At 39.9% G+C, this 21,526-nt stretch overlaps 1 protein-coding gene across 3 annotated transcripts in view; it reads left to right on the top strand.

The window, feature by feature from the left end:
* Nucleotides 1–14,013, top strand: part of cdh19 (cadherin 19, type 2) — a 36,985-nt gene extending 22,972 nt beyond the window's left edge. The window contains exons 8-14 of one of the 3 annotated variants that reach the window (XM_067435103.1): nucleotides 602–738; nucleotides 4,815–4,936; nucleotides 5,284–5,401; nucleotides 7,461–7,712; nucleotides 7,876–7,889; nucleotides 9,202–9,230; nucleotides 12,988–13,123. In XM_067435103.1, coding sequence (XP_067291204.1) covers nucleotides 602–738; nucleotides 4,815–4,936; nucleotides 5,284–5,401; nucleotides 7,461–7,712; nucleotides 7,876–7,889 — 643 coding nt within the window. In that variant the 3' untranslated portion in view covers nucleotides 9,202–9,230; nucleotides 12,988–13,123. Of the gene's footprint in view, nucleotides 1–601; nucleotides 739–4,814; nucleotides 4,937–5,283; nucleotides 5,402–7,460; nucleotides 7,713–7,872; nucleotides 7,890–9,201; nucleotides 9,231–12,987 lie in introns of all 3 variants that reach the window. The other 2 variants (XM_067435102.1, XM_067435101.1) reach the window with 2 other exon arrangements.
* The last annotated feature ends 7,513 nt before the right edge of the window (nucleotides 14,014–21,526 follow it).

The raw sequence follows: 21,526 nt of genomic DNA, 5'->3' as shown, positions 1-21,526 counted from the left end.
TTGAATCTTCAAGAGTCTCAATCTTGAACCCAAGCGTTACAGTAGGAAACTCAGAAGCAGGAACCAGGAGACTTGAGTATCTCTTCTGCAGGATTCTTTATTGAAAATATGCTGTTTCATGCTGCAGTCATCAAATCCAAATGAGGCAGGCATACATAGTGTTTTGTAGGCATTCGGTCCTTGACCATATTGGTCTCACACCCAGTGGAGGTTTAGAGGTGATCTTATGAACTGATCAGTGATCTTATCTAGGTCCATCGCAATCCGTGGGGTTAGGGTTAGGAGAGGGAGCTGCTTTAAATTCCAGTACCATACATTACAAAACATTGACTTATAATGTAGCTTACATTGTGTTTAATACTGTTAGACCAGAGGAGAACCCCCAGTAAATATGGAGCAATCTGGAGAAACAGACTGAAAGATTCTGAATCTACAGACCACAATACATTGCATTTGCCATATAGTCTACGTGTTTGTCCAGACAGTTCATGATTGTTTGATTTGTATGCTGTTTGTGAATGGTTTAAATCTGCATGTGGTAGCAAACAATAGAAGTGTATAAGAAAAAATGCCCCAAATAACAATTGTTTTCCTTGAACAGATACAGCATTTCAAAAAGCAGTGACGCACAACAGATGTTCGGGATTGATCCTAGTAATGGGACAGTGTATGTGGCCACCCGTTTGGATCGGGAAACAGCAGCCTGGTACAACTTGACTGTCATCGCCAGTGAGATCAGTGAGCATACGCCAACATGCATCCACCACTAACTCAAGACATCTGAGAACACTAGTCAAAATGCTTCAAAAATGTGCATTTAACAAATAAATATACTACAGGTCAAAAGTTTGTGGACAGGTACATTTTAAAAAATGTGATGTAGAAATCTCTTCTGCTTATTTATTTGACCAAATATACAGTAAAAACGTAATTTTGTGGACAAAAACTGATTCTATTGTAAGCTCAAGTCAGCATTTTTTAAGTAATTTATGATTTGCAAAAAAATGTCATGGCCCCCAGAATATTTTGTTGGAATATCTGAGCATGCAATATATCAAAAGAACAGAGCCTCTGCATGAAAATGGACGTTTTATTCTAGTTTCATGAACCCTTCATGAATGGGTACTTTTCTTTAAATTGCTATTTTAAGGTGATTTGTCTCTATTCGAATCAATCAGAATTTGCTGAAATCGTTTTTTTTTTAATCAAAAACCTATGACTCGTGAATCAAATCGATTGACTGTCTTCCCAAAAGTGGCAATAAGAGGCATTACAAGGGTGAATAGCAGCAATGAGCACTCAAATTTCTAAATTATATTACTGGTTCCAAAAGATAACAACTATGCCACCCAGAATTCATCATCCAAAAGCCATATCACCCTGTAGCCCAAGACCGTTTTCCCACTTCACACATCTCTCTCTTTTTGTTTGTTTATTGGTATACTTGCCATTAAACCTGCTGAAAATTGTGTTTGTTTGGCTCCACCTGTAAAATAACATAAGTTTCCTCTTTAGAAAAATGTTTATTTCTTTTTTTTACTCAGCCAGGCTGCATAACAAGCCTATGTGCTTGTATAGATTTTTGACCTCATAGCAAATGATAATTAAGCTAAACATTTTGAAACACAAGTGTGTGCTACAACTGCGAGCCATTCTATAAGGTGCCATTTCAGCAGTTGACAAACGGACAGCGACTCTGAAGTAGCACTTAAAGCAGAGATCGTGATAAGTGCGTGTTTGTAGAAGCACGTGAAAGCAACACGAACGTTCGTAATATCGCTCGTAGAAAACGCTCTTAAGTGCACAGTTCCATTGTTATCTGGAAAAACAGCCCAGGAGGCGTGGGTACCTTGCATAAAACGTGTAAATCTTTATTTAACAATAAAGTAGTTAGTTAAAAGTAGTCTCATTCAATTGATCAACATAACAGAGGAAAGGTTCCACACAGCAAGCCACAAGAACCGCTGTTAAACAACTATTAGAGACAACAAGAAACATTGGACACCACAGTAAAGGAGCTGGGGCTTGACACCGTTAATAATGCCCGATGTAATAATAATAACCACACGTGCCCCAAACCCCACACACACACACTCCAAAGGGTTCACTGCAACCCTAACTCCACTCTGGCAAACAGTGAGATAACCACAGTAAAGGCCAGCCTGCCATCTCCAGGCCCCAGCTCCAGCACAGGGGAAGGAGGAAGAAAGAAAAAGTTACAGTATATAAAAGAACAACCAATCAACAAACAGTTAATGCAACAAAACAAAAAAAACTACTAATAGGTTACAAACATCAAATGAAACGAATAAAATCTGTGAAAGCAACACTGAACAATTGCAAACAAGCGTTACTGTTTGCAACAAATGAATGAAGACAGAACCAAACCAAAGACAAGTTAATAAATAATAAATACACACCAAATTAATACATGCAAAGCAAATTAATAAATGTAACATTACCAAATATAAAGCAAAAGGGGGCCAAAGGGAAGTAGGAGCAGGTTGTACAGACCGAATCTTCATCAAGTCAGCATAAAGATGTCAAAGAAACACGTGTGTTTATTTAACAAGGATCAAAGAGAGTTAGGGTTAGATGCTGAGGTTAGAGCTGCCAGACAGGAGGTCGAGAGGAAGACCAAAGAGGAGGTTTATGGATGCAGTGAAGGAGGACATGAAGGTAGTCGGTCTGAGAGAAGAGGATACAGAGGATAGGACTAGATGGAGGCAGATGATTCGCTGTGGTGACCCCTGAAGGGAACAGCCGAAAGAAGAAGAAGAACAAAGAGTTTATCGTGTTATTATTCGCAGTATGTTGTAAAAAATAACTGTGTAATATCGTGCTGAATAACACGCATTAGTAGACAGTGCACGAATGCAGATTCAGTTCTTGCATCTGGAATATTCCGTATCCCACCATGAGAAATCCGGTCACTCTATACTGTAGGGAATGTTTGCTTGGTAAAGTATTTGTAAATTGGATGAAAACATCTTCACATGTTGAGAAATTAGTAGACAAATGAATGTCCTTATTTTGTCTTCATCTTCAATGTACTGCACATATGCAATGAGTAATGCTTCATCTGCAACAGTGGAAGATTCATTAGGTTGGATAAATGGATGCATCATTAACTTCATCCAACATCACTTGCCCTTCTGTATTTTACTGTATTATTGGACAGTGGTAAAGTTATTGTTGAGACAGTATTGTTCTCATGTTAAGGCCACCTGTGATTCCTCAGATTGCAGGGCTTCATGTTCTCATTTGCTAGTCTCTCACCACAGATGACACACAATTCTCAGCTTGACTATTGCATCAACAAAAAAAAAAAAAAACTAAATGAGATAACTATCCTGTTATGACCACTAGAGGTCAGCCATAACAGGAAATAGGAAGATTCTCACTGAAAAAAAAATAGAGTTTAACTTCCCTAACCCTTAAACACAAACAAAATGAAAAAGAGATACAAATGCAGTGACATCAATCCCCCTACATCCAAGACGTAGTCAAACAGGCAATAACCAGAAAAACCAAAATATCAAAATATGGTCAAGAATTAACCCATTCCACAGTTTCACTAAAACAATCTCTCTGGGATGACACTCCTAATCAAACGATGATGACACAAACACGGGTCGGTCAGTGAAGCACAGAATGTGTGTTGGAAGCAGCTGGAGAATCTGCACCGGCTGTATTAGCGGCTGCTCTCCAATCGCTCTCGCTGTACTCTGCTGACTTACGTCACAGTCATCTGCTGCTGCCTCAAGTCGGACAACACTAACTGACATGCACTGCTTCAAGTCAGCCGCGGATCGGTCTGTGCATCGCTGTCTGAAGTCCAACAAACCAAGAGTCAATGAGGAACGAGGGCAGAGGATGCATTTCAGCACCAGTAGCCCAACCCAAAAGCTGAGCTACAGTCTTGGTGAAGAAGCCAAACGTTCAAATATAGCTGTGAGATTTGTAGCCTTTTGCCATCTCCTGAGGGACGAGCAAACACACAGCCCATAAACACACACTCTCTCACAGCCAACACACACACCCATGTATATATGTTCAGTCGTTACATGTTTTACATATTAACATTAGTTTGATTTTCTTAACATTGATTTTCTTAAAATCTTTATATATAAACTTTATCATCTTGAGAGAGAGAGAGAGAGAGAGAGAGAGAGAGAGAGAGAGAGAGAGAGAGAGAGAGAGAGTTACTTCTCTTTTGATATATACACTATAAATAAAATATTTCAAATGGAATTATTTCCTAACCCTTAAACGCAAAACTTTTGCGGAAAGTGCAGTTTCTAACAAGTTCAAACTAGGCAGACATTTATGGGATACAGTACAGTCATCCCGTGTATTACGCAGTATTTCTCAACATAAATAATTATAGGATAAAAGATATTGATCTGAGATGAAACTGTTTAAAATTTCACCTGTTTATCATCTCATAGCCATTAAAATGTTCAAAACAACAGTTGCAAAATGGCAGCAGCTGCGTTTGTATGAAACACGAGAGAGCGAGTCTGTGATGCCGGATGACTTCATTAAAGAACTGTACACAAAATATTGATTAAAGGTTTTAATATTTTATTAGCTCACCAAATGCAAAACTTTCAAGGAGGAAAAACTGTTCCTAGCAAGCAAATAGCGCTGCCCGGATGAGCCTGTTATCTGCTTATGGGGGAATAACATACCAATCAGGATCAAGTATTCCACAGAGCTGTGTAAAGTTACCTCAACACTGTGGAAGTGAACAACATTGAGTACTTGATGCGCAACAGACAGTAATATGCATGTGCTACTGCGTCTTTCAGGAGATGAGCAGCTGTCCTCCTCAGTGTCTGTACTCATCACAGTCCTGGACGTCAATGATAACATGCCCATCCTGTCACAAGACTATCAGCCATATGTGTGTGAGGACACACAGGCAGGAGAGGTAACACACACACACACACATGCAAAGGTTTAATCTGTTTTATAATCGGTCCTGACATTACACCGCTTTTTCTCTTATAATAATTACTTGCTCAGCCCTTTTAGTTACAATGCCAATTTAGTGAAGTAGAGGAAACACAGACAGGTTTAACAAGCTAACAGTGGCCTGATGTATTCAAAACATACAAAAATATATTCACACTACGACAGTCCATATTCTGTATCTTACTGGATACATTTCTACATAAAAGCAAGATTTCAACAATCCCCACAATATTGAGAGTTAGGTTTGATGATGAATTGATGTGCATGTACAGATCATATTCTCTCTGTATGTCTCACTGGAAGCTCATTGAGTTGATCAGTGCCACTGATGCAGATGATCCTGTAGATGGCCATCACTTCTATTTCTCCATGATCCCAGACAAACACATCAACCCCAACTTCACCATCAGAGACAACCAAGGTATGTCAACATGATCTTTCTACATTCAGAAGGGCCAGTTTCACACACCTGAAAGCGTAACTGGTGCACTGAGTTGCCTATATTAGGTATAGAGTATTCACACAGCATATGTGATCACTACAGAGCTAAACACATAGAGGTTCATGCTAAACTCAGCACAAACAGCACTTTCTGTTGTGTACATCTGACAGAATCTAGATGATTTCAGCAGTATATGCCTACAGTTTGGGGTTTGGATTATTTTACCCATAATCATTTAATTGTTGGCTGTTGTTTAAGATGTAAAACTTATTGTAGTAACTCCGAAATCACTTTACTTGATAGCCTTGAAAATTATATGTTTACAAGACATCTAACTGGCAAGACAGCAGACTGCAGATACAAACACACACTCTGGTTTGATTTCGGTAGGTCTACAACATATATGCTGTACCCATCTGTGTAAGCCTGTTACAGAAAAAAAACTAGAAGAAAGTTTGTATATCATATTTGATATCTGACTGTTTAATTCAATGTTTTTTTATATATAATATACCACACTTTCACCTAAAATCTTAAAATCTTCTTAAAATATTTGATTCTCCATTTTCTTTTCTGGCATACTCCAGTGCTTGTTAAAACACACTAGACATACTTAATCTGCACTTTGTTAAAAATTTTATGTAACTTTATGCAAAAATATGCCTATATAAATCTGCTATATAAGAATGTGAGAGAAGAGGCCAGAGCTCATGGACATTCGGACTGGAGTTTGATCCTCTGCTCAATGATATAACCCTGCGAGCCGTTCCCATTCCCGTGCATGGGGAAGTTCTACTCTATCGCTGTGTTCTAAGCAATGGGTTCCAGGTTCGGGATTCACAGGGTAGTCTCTATTCAGCGCAAATCCCACCTTGCAGTTAATTTCACTGGTTAGGGTTAGGGGGTTAAGGATGTAGGGTTAGGGCATAGACTGTAAAAAAATATGGACGTAGTGTCCGTGACGTCACCCATAGGATTCTGATAAGCCGTTCTGAAGCTTAAAGTATGGGCGAGCTGGGCGTTGCCATCTTGCGAGCGAGTCAACGCGTGTCACTCCTGGTAACAGAAAATGGGCAAAAAGGCGGGATGTGCGCGGAGCGGAGGTGACGCAATAACTATAGACGGCGGATAAATGGCTATCCACTTGTAACCACGCCCTTAATTATGCAGAACCGTAAGGCTTTATATAACGTAAACGAATGAGTTATAAAAAAATTCACCCCCCTCAGAGTTGTCATGAAGATCAAAATTAGCCTTATAAGCCAAAACCACAATTTGTACCAGGCTGTAAACATGTTTTTTTCTGCTTTAAAGTTGAGAATTTTAACATGGGGCTCAATGAGATTCTGCTCCCTTCTGGAGCCTGCCCCTTGTGGCCAGTTGAGGAATTGCAGTTTACCTTAATCCGTATTGGCTTCAAGAGAGATCGCGGGAGGTTGCCGCTTGGGTTAGGGTTAGGGGTTAGGGGGTTAAGGTTAGGGATGTAGGGTTAGGGGTTAGCATTTTTTGTAGCATGACCAATGAACTCTTTAGAATCGGCTGCGGGTGGAGTTTGCGCTGCTCATTTGTGCAGTGTGAAGTGGCCATTATGTGTGTGTAGGTGCAGTTCTGTTAAGCAGCATAAACACTGTCAGCTTCACTTACACACTGCAGGGTTGGTGAAATTAAACTTACATCTCCTAGTCTGTGGCCGTGTGTTTACCAAGCACTGATGACACTAGATTTGAAAATAAGTTTTCAAAAAACAGCATTAGTTACACATAGTTACAATATATATGAATATACAAATAAAATGTTTTTTTATTATTATTATATGTACAAATGCTTAAAAATACTAACTTGATGAGACATGTAATTTTAATGAATACAACGATCATTAATTTTATCATTTAGAATTGTATTTGTTGCTTAAAAAAATATATAACAAAGTACATATAAAATGGTGAGGAAAAATAAAATGATATTTTTGTATAATGCTCTGTGTGTGTGTGTGTGTGTGTGTGTGTGTGTATAATTGTATCATCTGAAACTCTTGCAGATAACACAGCTAGCATTTTGGCCCGGCGGAGCACCTTCACCCATCATGATCGCACACACTACCATCTTCCGGTGGTGATTAGAGACAGCGGATCCCCGGTTCTGACCCACACCGCCACGCTCACCATCAGGGTGTGTGTGTGCCAGCCCACAGGCCACTGTCCAGCCGCTGGGGTCCAAGCCCAGCCGCTCGCTCTGGACCTCAGCATGCAGGTCTTACTGGGTCTGTCCGTTTGCCTCGTCACACTCGCAGGTGAGGCGGAAGTGCCACTATGTCATTAAGAACATCTGATCCAAAGGGACTATTTTAAAGTGGTACACATGTAGCCCTGGATAGACTTCTCTATTTTTGTTGAATTGTGGGATACATATGTGGTTGTATTAGTACTGAATCACAAGACTCTCTTTTCTAGCAGAGATCTTGTGTTAAAGGGTCATGAAACCCCCCTGCTGCAGCGGTGTTTTTTCACACCTTCGATTTGAAAAAGCTTGTTAAAAGGGGAGTGGTCGACTGTGAAAAGGTGGGATGGTATTGTGTGGAAAGAGGGAATGTTTGCATAAATTGGGGAGTGTCTGTCAGTAGGTGCTGAGCGGTTCTGAGACATGTTCTTGGTTCACGTTGGCATTGTTTACCACAGAGAGATTAAATGAGGGATGAGTACAGCGAATGAGAGAGCTATAAGTGGCGTGCAGCAGAGATCGCAAATCATTCAGCTCTTCAAAGTTCAAACCAGCATAATTCAGTGAGAAATGAAAATAAATGTTATTCTGCATGACGAAATATTTTGCAAACGTGATAAAACTATATTTGTCCAAATATGCACGCTGTTTGGCAAGATGAACAACGCGCCGACGTGATAAGAGAACGTGAACCACCCAACATGCGATGCGATAGAGATGTGTAATTCTAGATCGGGGTAAAAGCGAAGAGGTTTGAGGCTAGTCTCGACCGCGCATTGCCGTGACGATCCGCGCTGTCTATCACTCGGCAGCTAAATCTATATTTGTCCAAATATGCAGCACACTGTTTCACTAAGAGCCCGAACACACGCGGTTTAGTGCATGGCTGTGACGACAAATAAAACGGAGAGGACGTGGCTTTTGTTCATTAGCCTACAGATTACAGATTGGTTATTTTGCACTCCTGACATAGATAGTCAACGCTTGGAGGTTCGGCGTGCGATTCCTCAGGTGAATTTTACTTTACCGAGCCTTTGTAGCAAAGGCTTCCACAGACGGCGCCGGTTACAGCTCGCTCGGCGCCCTTTACGTTACTTCGTATCAGCACAACGCCTAGCTTTCCTCCGTGACTTTTCCGCACGCTGCTTCCAAAACTTCCCCACCATATCTCTACAATAATGATGTAAGACGAGCCTGACAGAAGTGACCGTCTCATGCATATTAACTAAATTATCTTGTATGCATACTACAGCGCAGGGATTGGACTGAATGAGCTTTATGTCATGAATATATATCGAGAATCGCTCGGAGCGGTCGACGTCAGCATGTGCCCAGCAGCCCATACTTGGGCCGAAAAGGCCGTGCCGACGTCAGCATTTGTGACGTTGCTCCGACTAAACTTTTCAAACCGGAAGACAGAAATCGCTCTGAAAAATGCAAAAATAACTATTTTCACATATGCATACCATTAATGAGTACCCTTAGTGTTTTCAATGATGTGCAGCCTATACATATCTGTTTACATCTCAAAAAAAGTGTTTTGGGGTTTCATGACCCTTTAATGAGGGAATATCCTTCAAGCTTCAAGCAGGCAAGTATGGCAGCAGTGAACATAGGATAATCTAATAAGCTCTCATAATCAATTTACTGATATACCAGTGTGACCTCACACTAATATAATAACATCGATGCTTGATCAAGTGCCATAATGCTAATTGCATAATGTATGCAAACTAGATTGCATATATAATTTGCAGAGGGGCAATATTGTGTGTAGCATAATGAGCCAGGCCGCCATTACCCTGATCCCTCTGTCTGAGTTTATTTGGGGATAATGCCTCGTTTATAAATGTTGTGTACGCACAGAAGGCGGACGCTGCTCTCTGGTATTTATAATAAGCAAACTGGACGAGAAAATGTGCGGTCCTTCATGCAAGCTCTGACCCAGGCGTACGCACAAAAACGGGTGAAATGAGAAATGGCGACACGGTCGGCAGATGGAAGAAACACGTGAAAGTGTGTTAAACTTTAGACCGTTGTGTAAAAGAAATGGCAATACTGCCTCTCATAAATAACATGAAGACTTCACAAAGCAAGTCTTACAATTCTTACAAGTATTACAATACAAGTCTTAACAGCCTACACGGACACCCGTTTGATCGATCTGCAGTGTAAAACAAACCAAAAATATAATGAAAATTACAACAGAAATGCAAGGGTTAGGGACATTTAACCCTTGGGTCAAAAGGTTAGGGTTGCTAGGGTTGCCAAATGTCCTGAATGATCCTGTATTGGAGTGAACAAAATGAAAGTGAACTGCATTCAAAAAACTATTCAATCTATACAGGAGGCAGTTTGACCCAAAATGTCAGTGTCTTAAAAACTGTAGTGTCTGAAGGAAACTCATGTAGAACAAGATTTTTTTTCTTCCAGCTGAATTCTTGAAGAATGTGCTGTTTTGCACCAGAGTAATCCAGTTTACAAAGGCATACATGGCGTTATAGGCATTTAGTGGACCCTAACACTAACCCTAACCCAGTCATAAGAAAGGTGAGAAAATGTAACACAACTGTGGCCTTGTAATCTTAGCCATACCTAATCTAGACAAACAATATCACCAAATGTGTTGAGGCCTGCCTTGTCCTAAGAGCAAGAATTATAGCATCCTATTTACTCTCTACCCTCCACAAATATTGGCACCCATTGTAAATATGAGCAAAGGCAGCTGTGAAAACAAATCTGCATTGTTTATTCTTTTGCTCTTTCATTTAAAAAAAAACTCACACAATTCTAACCTTTCAATGAAGCAAAACAATTGAAAGTCAGAGGTAAATCACAATATGAATTTATTTTTCTGTAGTTCACGTTGGCCAGGATTATTGGCACCCAGTTATTGCCAAGATACCAGCTCTGAGTTGTCCTATAACGCTACAACGGTTTCGTATATTTAACACAAAATGAGTTATACAACTTAATAAAGGGGAATTCAATTTGCCTAGCCAATGCTTAAGGAGGATAGATGCTCACCAAATGAATGCACACCATTCTTTGTATATACCCATTAGAACAAACACACAAAAAAAGAAAATACTAGTAGAAGAGAATCCAGCACATTAAATAAAAGAATGCAATGGATAGGTGCAACAGTAATTGAACATTTGGTTGCACAATAAATCGAACCCTGTAAGAGTCTTTCCGGAGGGTATATAATTCATTAAACAATGCCCAGAGTTGAAGTTGTCCCTTAGCAGATAAACAGTCAATGAATTCACTCCAAATGATAATATTAATCCCGCACAAAACCTTTCCAAATCCGTAAAAGCCATATAAAAGAGAAAAGCCACAAGTTTGCATCCATCTGAAAAGAGTCCTTCTACAAATATACAAATACCCTTCTTAGCAACAAACATCATTTGAAAGGCACGCTTTTAAATAACAGGTACAAAAATAAATCCTTACTTTACGTTGATCTTCAAATTGAACATTTCCCAAACAGGACATATGCACAAATGCAAACTTTCTCTACTAACCCACCTGTACTTAAAAAGCACATGTAGGCGCTATAGCACCCCTAGTGGTGAGGAAGTAAACTGCAGAACCAACTCAGCAACAGGACTGTCTGTTACAATGCCTGATGAGTTTGGAGATCAGAGCCCATTCCTTCATAAATCTCTGCAGATCCTTCAGATTCCCAGTTCTTCTCTTCAGTTCAGCCACTCGTTTTCCATGATACCATGTCTTTAAAAAAGAAGTCCAGGACATGCTCCAAAAAAAAAGAAAGAAAAAGTCCACATTAAAGATCCAGCTGTGTATTTAACCGTGGGCATGGGATCCTTTTTATCCCAGTTTGCACCAAAGCCGTCTAGTGGATTGCCAAAAAGCTCCTTCTTTAGTTTCATCTGACCATAGAATCCAGGTCCAGTTTGAGCTTCCAGTCGTGTCTGACCACTGAATATTCTGGAGTTTTGGAAGAACTTTTCTTGAATCCCTCCAAAACAACATGTGATGTAGTGGTTGTTTGATTCTTCTTTGTAGGCTTTCTGACCCCAAGACTCAACTAATCAACTAATTATTGTTGATTATTATTTTTGGTTAGGGCTGTCTGATTGGAAGAGATTGGAAAAGGAGAGCAGTGTGCTTTGCTTTATTCTCTTGTGGTAGCAGACAGTGAAGCGGACTCAAGAAAGGGGAGGTCCTGTTGGGCAAAGGTCACGACCCCTACAGGAGCCCATCTTGGACCAACTTGTAAGGTCCAGGAGACATTGTGAACCTGCTCCATCTCTTCCATCTCAGATAGGGGTACCTAAATATAGAATCAGGGAGATGGGGATTTATTTATCACCATTTTATTTTTATTTATTTTTTTAATTCTCTTTATAACAGTTTTATTTTTTTACACATGGTATTCTTTTTCTTATGCATATGTTATCACTATTTTAATTCATTTTTATGTAAAGCACTTTGAATTGCCCTTGTTTATGAAATGTGCCATAGAAATAAACTTGCCTTGCTTTGCGCTGCCTAATTAACTGATTGCCATGCATTAGGACGATCTTCCAGGCAGATTCATAACATCTTTAGTTGATTGAACTTATTAATTATTGCCCTGATGGTGGAAATGAGGATTTTCAATGATTTAGCTGTTTTCTTATTATCTCTTCCTATTTTGTGAAGCTCAACAATCTTTTGCTAGACATCAGGAATATATTCTGTGGTTTTACTCATTCTGATGGATGATTAAGGGAATTTGGCATTTTTGTTTGTTTCCTCATATTTCTACATGAATGGACAATATCATATTCCTAGTCACCCTGGTGTGATATATATATATGAATGGGAATACACTTAAGAGGTATTTTACTGTATTTTTTTATTTAAGAATTTCTAGGGGTGCCAATAATTATGGCCAACATGCATTGAATTTTTATTTTGAGTCCCCCCCCCACACACACACACACACTTTCAATGGTTTTCTTTAATGAAAGGTTAGAATTGTGTGAAATGTTAGAATGAAAGATCAAATGGGTAAGCAATGCAGATTTGTTTTCACAGCCATATCCGATCATATTTACCAAGGGTGCCAATGTTAGTGGAAAGATACTGTATTTAAGACTCTTTGGTGTTTTCATGTTAAAAAAAAAAAAAAAAAATTATATATATATATATATATATATATATATATATATATATATATATTTTTTTTTTTTTTTTTTTTTTTTTTTTTTTTTTATGTTTTTAATGAAGTCCTGGGCCTGAACCTGGTAAGAGTTTCTTAATTATATCCAGTTTAAAAAGTGTTCATTTTAAAAGTGTAGTAAAACCCCTTCTCTTTCTGGCTTGCTCTGCAGTGCTGTCCACGTTAATGCTTGCTGTGCGAAAATACAAGACATTACAGCAGGAGAAAATGGCAACACAAGAGCTGGAAACAGAGGAGTTCTCTGAGAAAATTTTGAGTTTTACAGTCCCAGAGATAGAGTCCTATCAAACAGTTCCTCTTCGGCATCCGCGTCGGCGAGAGCGCAAGCTCTGTCGGGAAGAAGTCACCACAAGTATCCGCATGTCTCTACGCTACTCTCACCTTATTGGACCAGAGGACGGGGTCTTTCAGCAGTTTATTATTGATCGTCTGGCTGAGGCAGATGAAGACCCTTACGCCCCACCCTTTGACTGCCTGCACACGTATGCCTTTGAGGGGACGGGGTCAGCCACAGGCTCCCTGAGCTCGCTGGAGTCCGCATTTGGCCCTCAGTCTCGTGATGCGGGGCCACATCTCTTACGGCTCTCACCATGGCTGGGAGCAGCAGATGCAGATACTTTATTCTGACCTGAGGATAAATAACTATTCTCACTGTGGCTTTAATGAGCATACCTACAAGTCTTGGAGTAACTGAACTGAAGTTTTAGGGGCCAAAACAAAGAAGGATATCGAACTTCTACTACTACTGCAACTACTTCTGGAACTCCTTCTCATCAGAGAAAGTATATTGCAGAGACCCTAAAATTGGTATGATGGTCCTTTATCGCCCCAATACTCGTGTGTACATACACACCTCCATATGTAGGTAACATTATAATAATTGACTGATATTTATATCTCAAGACATGCACTAGCATCTGATGGTAGAGCGCTGCTGTTGTTAAAGCGCGCTCCTCCCGTGCCGGTTCTAATCCTGCTCTGAGCGGTTGCGAGTCAGACCAGCACAATCTACCATGATCTACTGTCAATACTGCTATTATTACTCATTAATAAAAATGATTTCACCAAGTGCAACATGTTCCTGGATCAGCATTTAAAGTTTATCTCAAGTTTAGGCTCAAGTTTACAACCAGAGTTAGGTGCTGCTACATCAGTGTTAATGTGTTACTCTCCTTAATGTTGTTCACCTTCACCAGCTAGTCATTTACCACAGATTTTAGTGATAACCTATGGGTAGAGTTAGGTTTAAAGGGTTAGTAATTTATGGTTTAATTATTAAAGTAAAGATTAAATTAGTTGATGTGACATCAGTAGTGAACAGCCAATCACGTCCTGTGGATCAGTGATGTGACATCAGTAGTGAACAGCCAATCACGTGCTGTGGATCAGTGATGTGACATCAGTAGTGAACAGCCAATCACGTGCTGTGGATCAGTGATGTGACATCAGTAGTGAACAGCCAATCACGTGCTGTGGATCAGTGATGTGACATCAGTAGTGAACAGCCAATCACGTGCTGTGGATCAGTGATGTGACATCAGTTGTGAACAGCCAATCACGTGCTGTGGATCAGTGATGTGACATCAGTAGTGAACAGCCAATCACGTGCTGTGGATCAGTGATGTGACATCAGTAGTGAACAGCCAATCACGTGCTGTGGATCAGTGATGTGACATCAGTAGTGAACAGCCAATCACGTGCTGTGGATTAGTGATGTGACATCAGTAGTGAACAGCCAGTCACGTGCTGTGGATCAGTGATGTGACATCAGTAGTGAACAGCCAGTCACGTGCTGTGGATCAGGGATGTGACATCAGTAGTGAACAGCCAATCACGTGCTGTGGATCAGTGATGTGACATCAGTAGTGAACAGCCAATCACGTGCTGTGGATCAGTGATGTGACATCAGTAGTGAACAGCCAATCATGTGCTGTGGATCAGTGATGTGACATCAGTAGTGAACAGCCAATCACGTGCTGTGGATCAGTGATGTGACATCAGTAGTGAACAGCCAATCATGTGCTGTGGATCAGTGATGTGACATCAGTAGTGAACAGCCAATCACGTGCTGTGGATTAGTGGAACTGAGATTCACTTTTCGTGAGATTAATTTCTTTCTTCTGCAGATTATTACATGATTAAAAATTATTAAAAATGTAAACATATGGATTCAGCAAGAAGAGAAGAGCTATGAAAGATGACAACTTTAAGAAAAAATATCATACGTCAATACAAGTAAAATTTATGAAGTAAGTTTAGTTTTTATAGAGAGAATTTAACATTTAAGCTCAGCAAGCTTCTTTTTTAAATAGCTTTATTTATTGATTTTATTTGTATGACTTTATAAAGGCTATGTTTATTAATTTTAACAAATGCCTATTAATGATTGATTAACTAAAATGATAAATGTGTAATTGATTATGGGTATAATAATTACATGAATAATATCCAAATCATTTAACATCATTATTATTATTATTATTATTATTATTATTATTATTATTAGTAGTAGTAGTAGTAGTAGTAGTAGTAGTAGTAGTAGTATAAATAAGCATTGTTAAAAGCCAAACGCTTTAGTCTTTAAAAACCTTTTGCTATGTCTTCTTCTTCTTCTTCTTCTTCTTCTTCTTCTTCTTCTTCTTCTTCTTCTTCTTCTTCTTCTTCTTCTTCTTTCGGCTGTTCCCTTCAGGGGTCGCTACAGCGAATCATCTGCCTCCATCTAGTCCTATCCTCTGTATCCTCTTCTCTGACCGACTACCTTCATGTCCTCCTTCACTGCATCCATAAACCTCCTCTTTGGTCTTCCTCTCGACCTCCTGTCTGGCAGCTCTAACCTCAGCATACTTTTACCGATATATCCACTCTCCCTCCTCTGAACATGTCCAAGCCATCTCAGCCTGGCCTCTCTAACTCTGTCTCCAAACATCTCCCATGTGCTGTCCCTCAGATGTACTCATTCCTGATCCTGTCCATCCTCGTCACTCCCAAAGAGAACCTCAGCATCTTCAGCTCTGCTACCTCTAGCTCTCCCTGCTGTCTTTTCCTCAGTGCAGCTGTCTCCAAACCACCCAACATCGCTGGTCTCACTACTGTCCTGTACACCTTTCCTTTCATTCTTGCTGGTCCTCTTTTATCACACAACAGACCTGACACTTTTCTCCACCCATTCCAACCTGCCTGCACAGGCTTCTTCAGATCTTCTCCACACTCCCCATTGCTCTGGACTGTTGACCCTAAGTACTTAAAGTACTGAACCTTCTTTACCTCTTCTCCCTGAAACCTCACTGTTCCACTTGGTTCTCTCTCATTCACACACATGTATTCTGTCTTGCTGCGACTAACCTTCATTCCTCTTCTCTCCAGAGCAAACCTTCACCTCTCTAGACTTTCCTCCACCTGCTCCCTGCTCTCACTACAGATCACAATGTCATCCGCAAACATTATAGTCCATCACCACCACAAACAAGAAGGGGCTCAGAGCCGATCCTTGATGCAGTCCCACTTTCACCGTGAAGTCCTCTGTCTCCCCTACGGCACACCTTACCACTGTCCTACTGCTCTCATACATATCCTGTACCACTCTAACATACTTCTCCGCCACTCCAGACCTCCTCATTCAATACCACAGCTCCTCTCTTGGCACTCTGTCATATGCTTTCTCTAAATCTACAAAGACACAATGCAGCTCTTTCTGAAATTCTCTGTACTTCTCCATCAACATTCTCAAAGCAAATAATGCATCTGTAGTTTTCTTTTTTTGTCTGCATGAAACCATACTGCTGGTCACAAATGTCCACTTCTCCCCTTAGCCTTGCTTCCACTACTCTTTCCCACAATTTCATGTGTGTGTGTGTGTGTGTGAACCCTGTGTTTTGTCTATGGTGTTCCTCGGCCTGGGAATCTGAAGGATCTGGAGAGATTCTGTCTCTAAAACTATCAAAAATATGCCATTACAAAAGAAGAAAAACACATTGAAAATGACAAAAAAATGAACTCAGTCGCACAAATGTAACAGTATATTCAGTATGCTTCATTCTTTGTTAATGTTTGTCAAAAAAAAAAATCCGCAAATCGTGGATTGTTCAGTCTTATTGAGACAAAGGTAATTCCATATGTTTCCTCATATTTCTACATGAATGGAAAATTTCATATAATAATAATAATAATAATAATAATAATAATAATAATAATAATGCATTTTATTCAATGGCGCCTTTCGTGACACCCAAGGTCACCTCACAATAAAAATACAGATCACTACACAAAACACACAACAAAAACTATGCATATATAGAACAAGTGCAGTCAAGACTCAATAAAACACATTATAAAAAAGCCTGTATAAAAAGATATGTCTTAAGACGCGTTTTAAAAGTCAATAAACAATCACTGTTACAAACATCAAGAGGAAGGGAGTTCCATAAACGGGGGGCAGCATAACTAAATGATCTGGCACCCACGTTGTTAGTCGAATCCGAGGTACCATAAGAGAAATTGAAGAAGAAGATCTGAGAGCACGTGATGGAGTGTAACCATGGAGAAGATCAGTAAGGTATTCGGGTGCAAGATTATGAAGTGCCTTGTAAGCAAGTAGCAATATCTTAAATTCAACTCGATATTTTACCGGAAGCCAGTGCAATTGCTGAAGAACTGGAGAAATGTGCTCAAAAGAAGATGATCTAGAAAGACCACGTGCTGCAGAATTTTGAACCAACTGAAGCTTACGTAGCAATTTCAAGGGAACACCTGTGAGAAGAGCATTGCAATCATCTAAACGTGAAGTGACTAATGCATGAATAAGAACGGCTGTATTATCAGTTGAAAGAAAAGGATGGAGACGATTAATATTACGCAAGTGGAAGTATGCAGTCCGTATGATATTATTAAGTGAGAAAGGATAGTGTAATATCCATGATAACACCCAAACGTTTAACCTGTGAGGAAGGACAGATTGCGTTATTGTCAATGTACAAAGAAAAACGATTAGCTTTTGATAAAACGGATCTAGTGCCAACAAGTAAAGCCTCGGTTTTGTTACTATTTAACCTCAAGAAGTTCACTGAAAGCCAATCTTTAATTTCAGCTAAACAGCTGGTCAAAGATGGTGGGGGAAAATAATCAGTTGGTTTGGCAGACAGGTAAAGTTGGGTGTCATCCGCATTAATACCATGTTTCCTCAAAATGGAACCAAGAGGAAGCAGATAAATAAAAAGAAGTGGGCTCAAAACAGAACCCTGGGGAACACCAGAAGTGACTGCAGATGTTCTTGATTGAAAACTTTTGAATTGAATACGCTGAGTGCGTCCCGATAGATATGACCCAAACCAAGACAGAGCCGTGCCAGCAATCCCAATAGACACTAACCTGTCGAGAAGAATCTTATGTGAAACAGTATCAAAAGCAGCGCTTAAGTCAAGAAGGAAAAGTATGTTTAACAGCCCAGTGTCAGCTGCCAGCAATCAATCATTGGTTATTCTGACAAGAGCAGTCTCAGTGCTGTGATGACGACGGAAGCCAGACTGAAATTGTTCATACAAATTATTATTTGAGAGATATTCATGAATTTGAATTGAAACACACTTTCCCACTACCTTAGAGATAAATGGTTAATTTGAAATTTGGCGAAAAAAATCAAAACTAAGTGGATCAGACCCTGGTTTCTTATGTATGGGAGTAATAACCGCAGATTTAAGAGATGGAGGTACTGAACCATAACTAAGTGAAGCATGAACAATTTGTGTAATCAGTGGAGACAGGGCTGGTAAACATGCTTTCACTAAAACAGTTGGTAGAAAGTCTAACTGACAAGTCGAAGATTTCGATTTATTTATCAGATTCGCTATCTCTAAAGTAGTTGGTAGTAGGGGCTGAACGACTTCCGATTTTTTAAAGTCGACATTGATGTGATGAAAGTTGAGTCGACGTCGACTAGTCGCTGATGAGGTCAATAATGAACAAATAAGCCTGAACCTCGAGCTGAGACGCTAACTCGGGTCTTCTTGTGCCCAGGACAGTTAAGGCATATGACACAGCACTGCTCATAAGGTTATTGGTCCTACATCACAGCTTCTGTATCAGTTCTTTTGTCTTATGGTCGTTATATTTCTCACAGATTTCTGCTTGTCCTGAATAAGATGCAGATAAAGTAGCACAATAAAGATTACATGTTTAATCTGGGATTGCTGATTGCTCCTGGCTGATTGATTGTTCCTGATCGATTGCTCCTGTCTGTCTGCCTGCTGCTGCTGCCACCACAGTGTTTCTTTTCGCTAGCCTGGTAGCTTTCCATCCCAGCATCCAGGTCTCCTGTTTTCTGAGTTCTATAGACAACTGTGGTGAGTTGGATTATTAAAAAGACTCCATCAGACAACTGTGGTAAGTTTTGGATTCATCAACAAATACGGTAAGCCATGTCTTCTTCTCCTGTCATTGTCACTTGCACTGCATGCTACATGTTTAGCATATCTATCTCCGTTGGCGAACAGGGCTTCACATGTGATAAATGTAAGGAATTAATCAGGCTGATGGAGAAGATTTCAGATTTAGAGACACGCATCCAAGCTTTATGTGAGAGTAGTGAGAATGTAACAGCTTTAGATACTGCTTTGGATGCGACTAGCTTAGTGAACACTCATTGTTTGGTTCCGGCTGAGCCCGCGCAGCAGGGCTGGGTGACGATGAGAAAGCATAGTCGCGGATCAAAAAACCGCTCTTCCGTTCCGATTAGAACATCAAACAGGTTCTCCCCACTCAGTGACGCACCCACTGAGGATCCTGTTGAAAGTGCCCTAGTTATTGGCGATTCTATTACACGGAATGTGAAAATAGAGACACCAGCCACCATAGTCACATGTTTACCGGGAGCCAGAGCGCCTGACATCAAAGCAAATTTAAAAGTGCTGGCTAAAGCTAATCGTAAATTCTCTAAGATTATTATTCACGTTGGCACTAATGATGTTCGACTTCGCCAGTCGGAGATCACCAAAATTAACATTAAAGAGGTGTGTAATCTCGCAAGTACGATGTCAAAAGCCGTATATTTCTCTGGACCTCTCCCCGTGAAAAGGAGTGATGAAATAGTTAGCAGATTATCATCACTCAATGGCTGGTTGTCTAAGTGGTGTCTGCAAAATAACATAGGGTTCATAGACAATTGGAAAAGTTTTTGGGGCAGACCTGACCTGTTGAAGATGGACGGCATTCATCCCTCCTGGGCTGGTGCTGCTCTTCTCTCTAGTAATTTGGCACATAGTCTTAGAGCTAAACCTTGACTCACTGGGGCCCAGGTCAGGAAGCAGACAAACTGGCTAAACCAACTGTCTGCTAGCTGTCTCACGTCACCAAAGTCAGCTAAATCCCAGCACATAGAGACTCTTTCACCTAGATATTATCACATAGAGACTGTGTCTGTTCCCCGAATTAGTAAATACAAAAAACCATCAAAACCATTCAACAGTAAAAATTTAATTGATGTCCAACAAATAAACAACAGATATAATACGGATGAACAATTGATAAAGCTTGGGTTGCTGAATATTCGATCCCTTTCGCCAAAAACGCTTGTTGTCAATGATATGATTATAGATCATAACTTAGATGTGCTGTGTTTGACAGAAACCTGGCTAAAACCTGATGATTACATTACTTTAAATGAGTGCACCCCCCGAGATTATTGTTACAAACATGAGCCACGTCTGAAAGGTAAAGGGGGAGGTGTGGCTGTAATTTATAATAATATTTTCAGTATTACTCAGAAGTCTAGTTTCAAATATAATTCCTTTGAAGTTTTGGTGCTTTATGTAACACTGTGTAGTGTAAATGATAAATGCCTTCTGACATTTGTGTTGGCTACTGTATACAGGCCACCAGGGCACAATACAGACTTTATCAAAGAATTTGCTGGTTTTGTATCGGAGTTAGTATTAACTGTAGATAAAGTACTAATTGTTGGGGATTTTAATATCCACGTAGACAATGAAAAAGACGCATTGGGATTGGCATTTAGAGACATTCTAAACTCTATTGGAGTTAGACAACACGTATCGGGACCCACTCATCGCCTTAATCATACTTTAGATCTAATAATGTCACATGGAATAAATGTTGATACTGTTAAAATTCTGCAGCAGAGCGATGACATCTCAGATCATTACCTAATATCATGTATACTTAATTTACCTAAGGCTGCAAAGCCATCCCCTCGCTTCAAATATGGTAGGACGATAACCGCTGCGACTAAAGATTGCTTTGTACATAATCTTCCTCATCAGTTCCATCTCCTCAGCATTACAGATAGCCAAGATGAACTTGATGCTGCAACCGAAACTATTGACTCTCTCTTTACTAGCACTTTAGACATAGTTGCTCCCCGGCGCTTAAAGAAGATTAAAGCAAATAATCCAACGCCGTGGTACAACGAGCACACTCGGGCCCTTAAAACAGCAGCCAGAAAAATGGAGCGCAGCTGGAAGAAAACAAAACTAGAGGTTTTTCGCAATTTGTGGAAAGAGAGCATGATTGCATACAGAAAGGCCATAAAAACTGCTAGATCTGCTTATTTCTCATCTCTTTTAGAAGAAAACAAACACAACCCTAAGTATTTATTCGATACAGTGGCTAAATTATCAAAAAATAAAGCTTCAGCTTCTGATGTTTGTAAACAACACAGCAGTAATGACTTTATGAACTTC

This window comes from Pseudorasbora parva, chromosome 24 (assembly GCF_024679245.1).
Source record: "Pseudorasbora parva isolate DD20220531a chromosome 24, ASM2467924v1, whole genome shotgun sequence".
NCBI lineage: Eukaryota > Metazoa > Chordata > Actinopteri > Cypriniformes > Gobionidae > Pseudorasbora > Pseudorasbora parva.
This window is presented reverse-complemented; position numbering and strand designations above follow the sequence as displayed.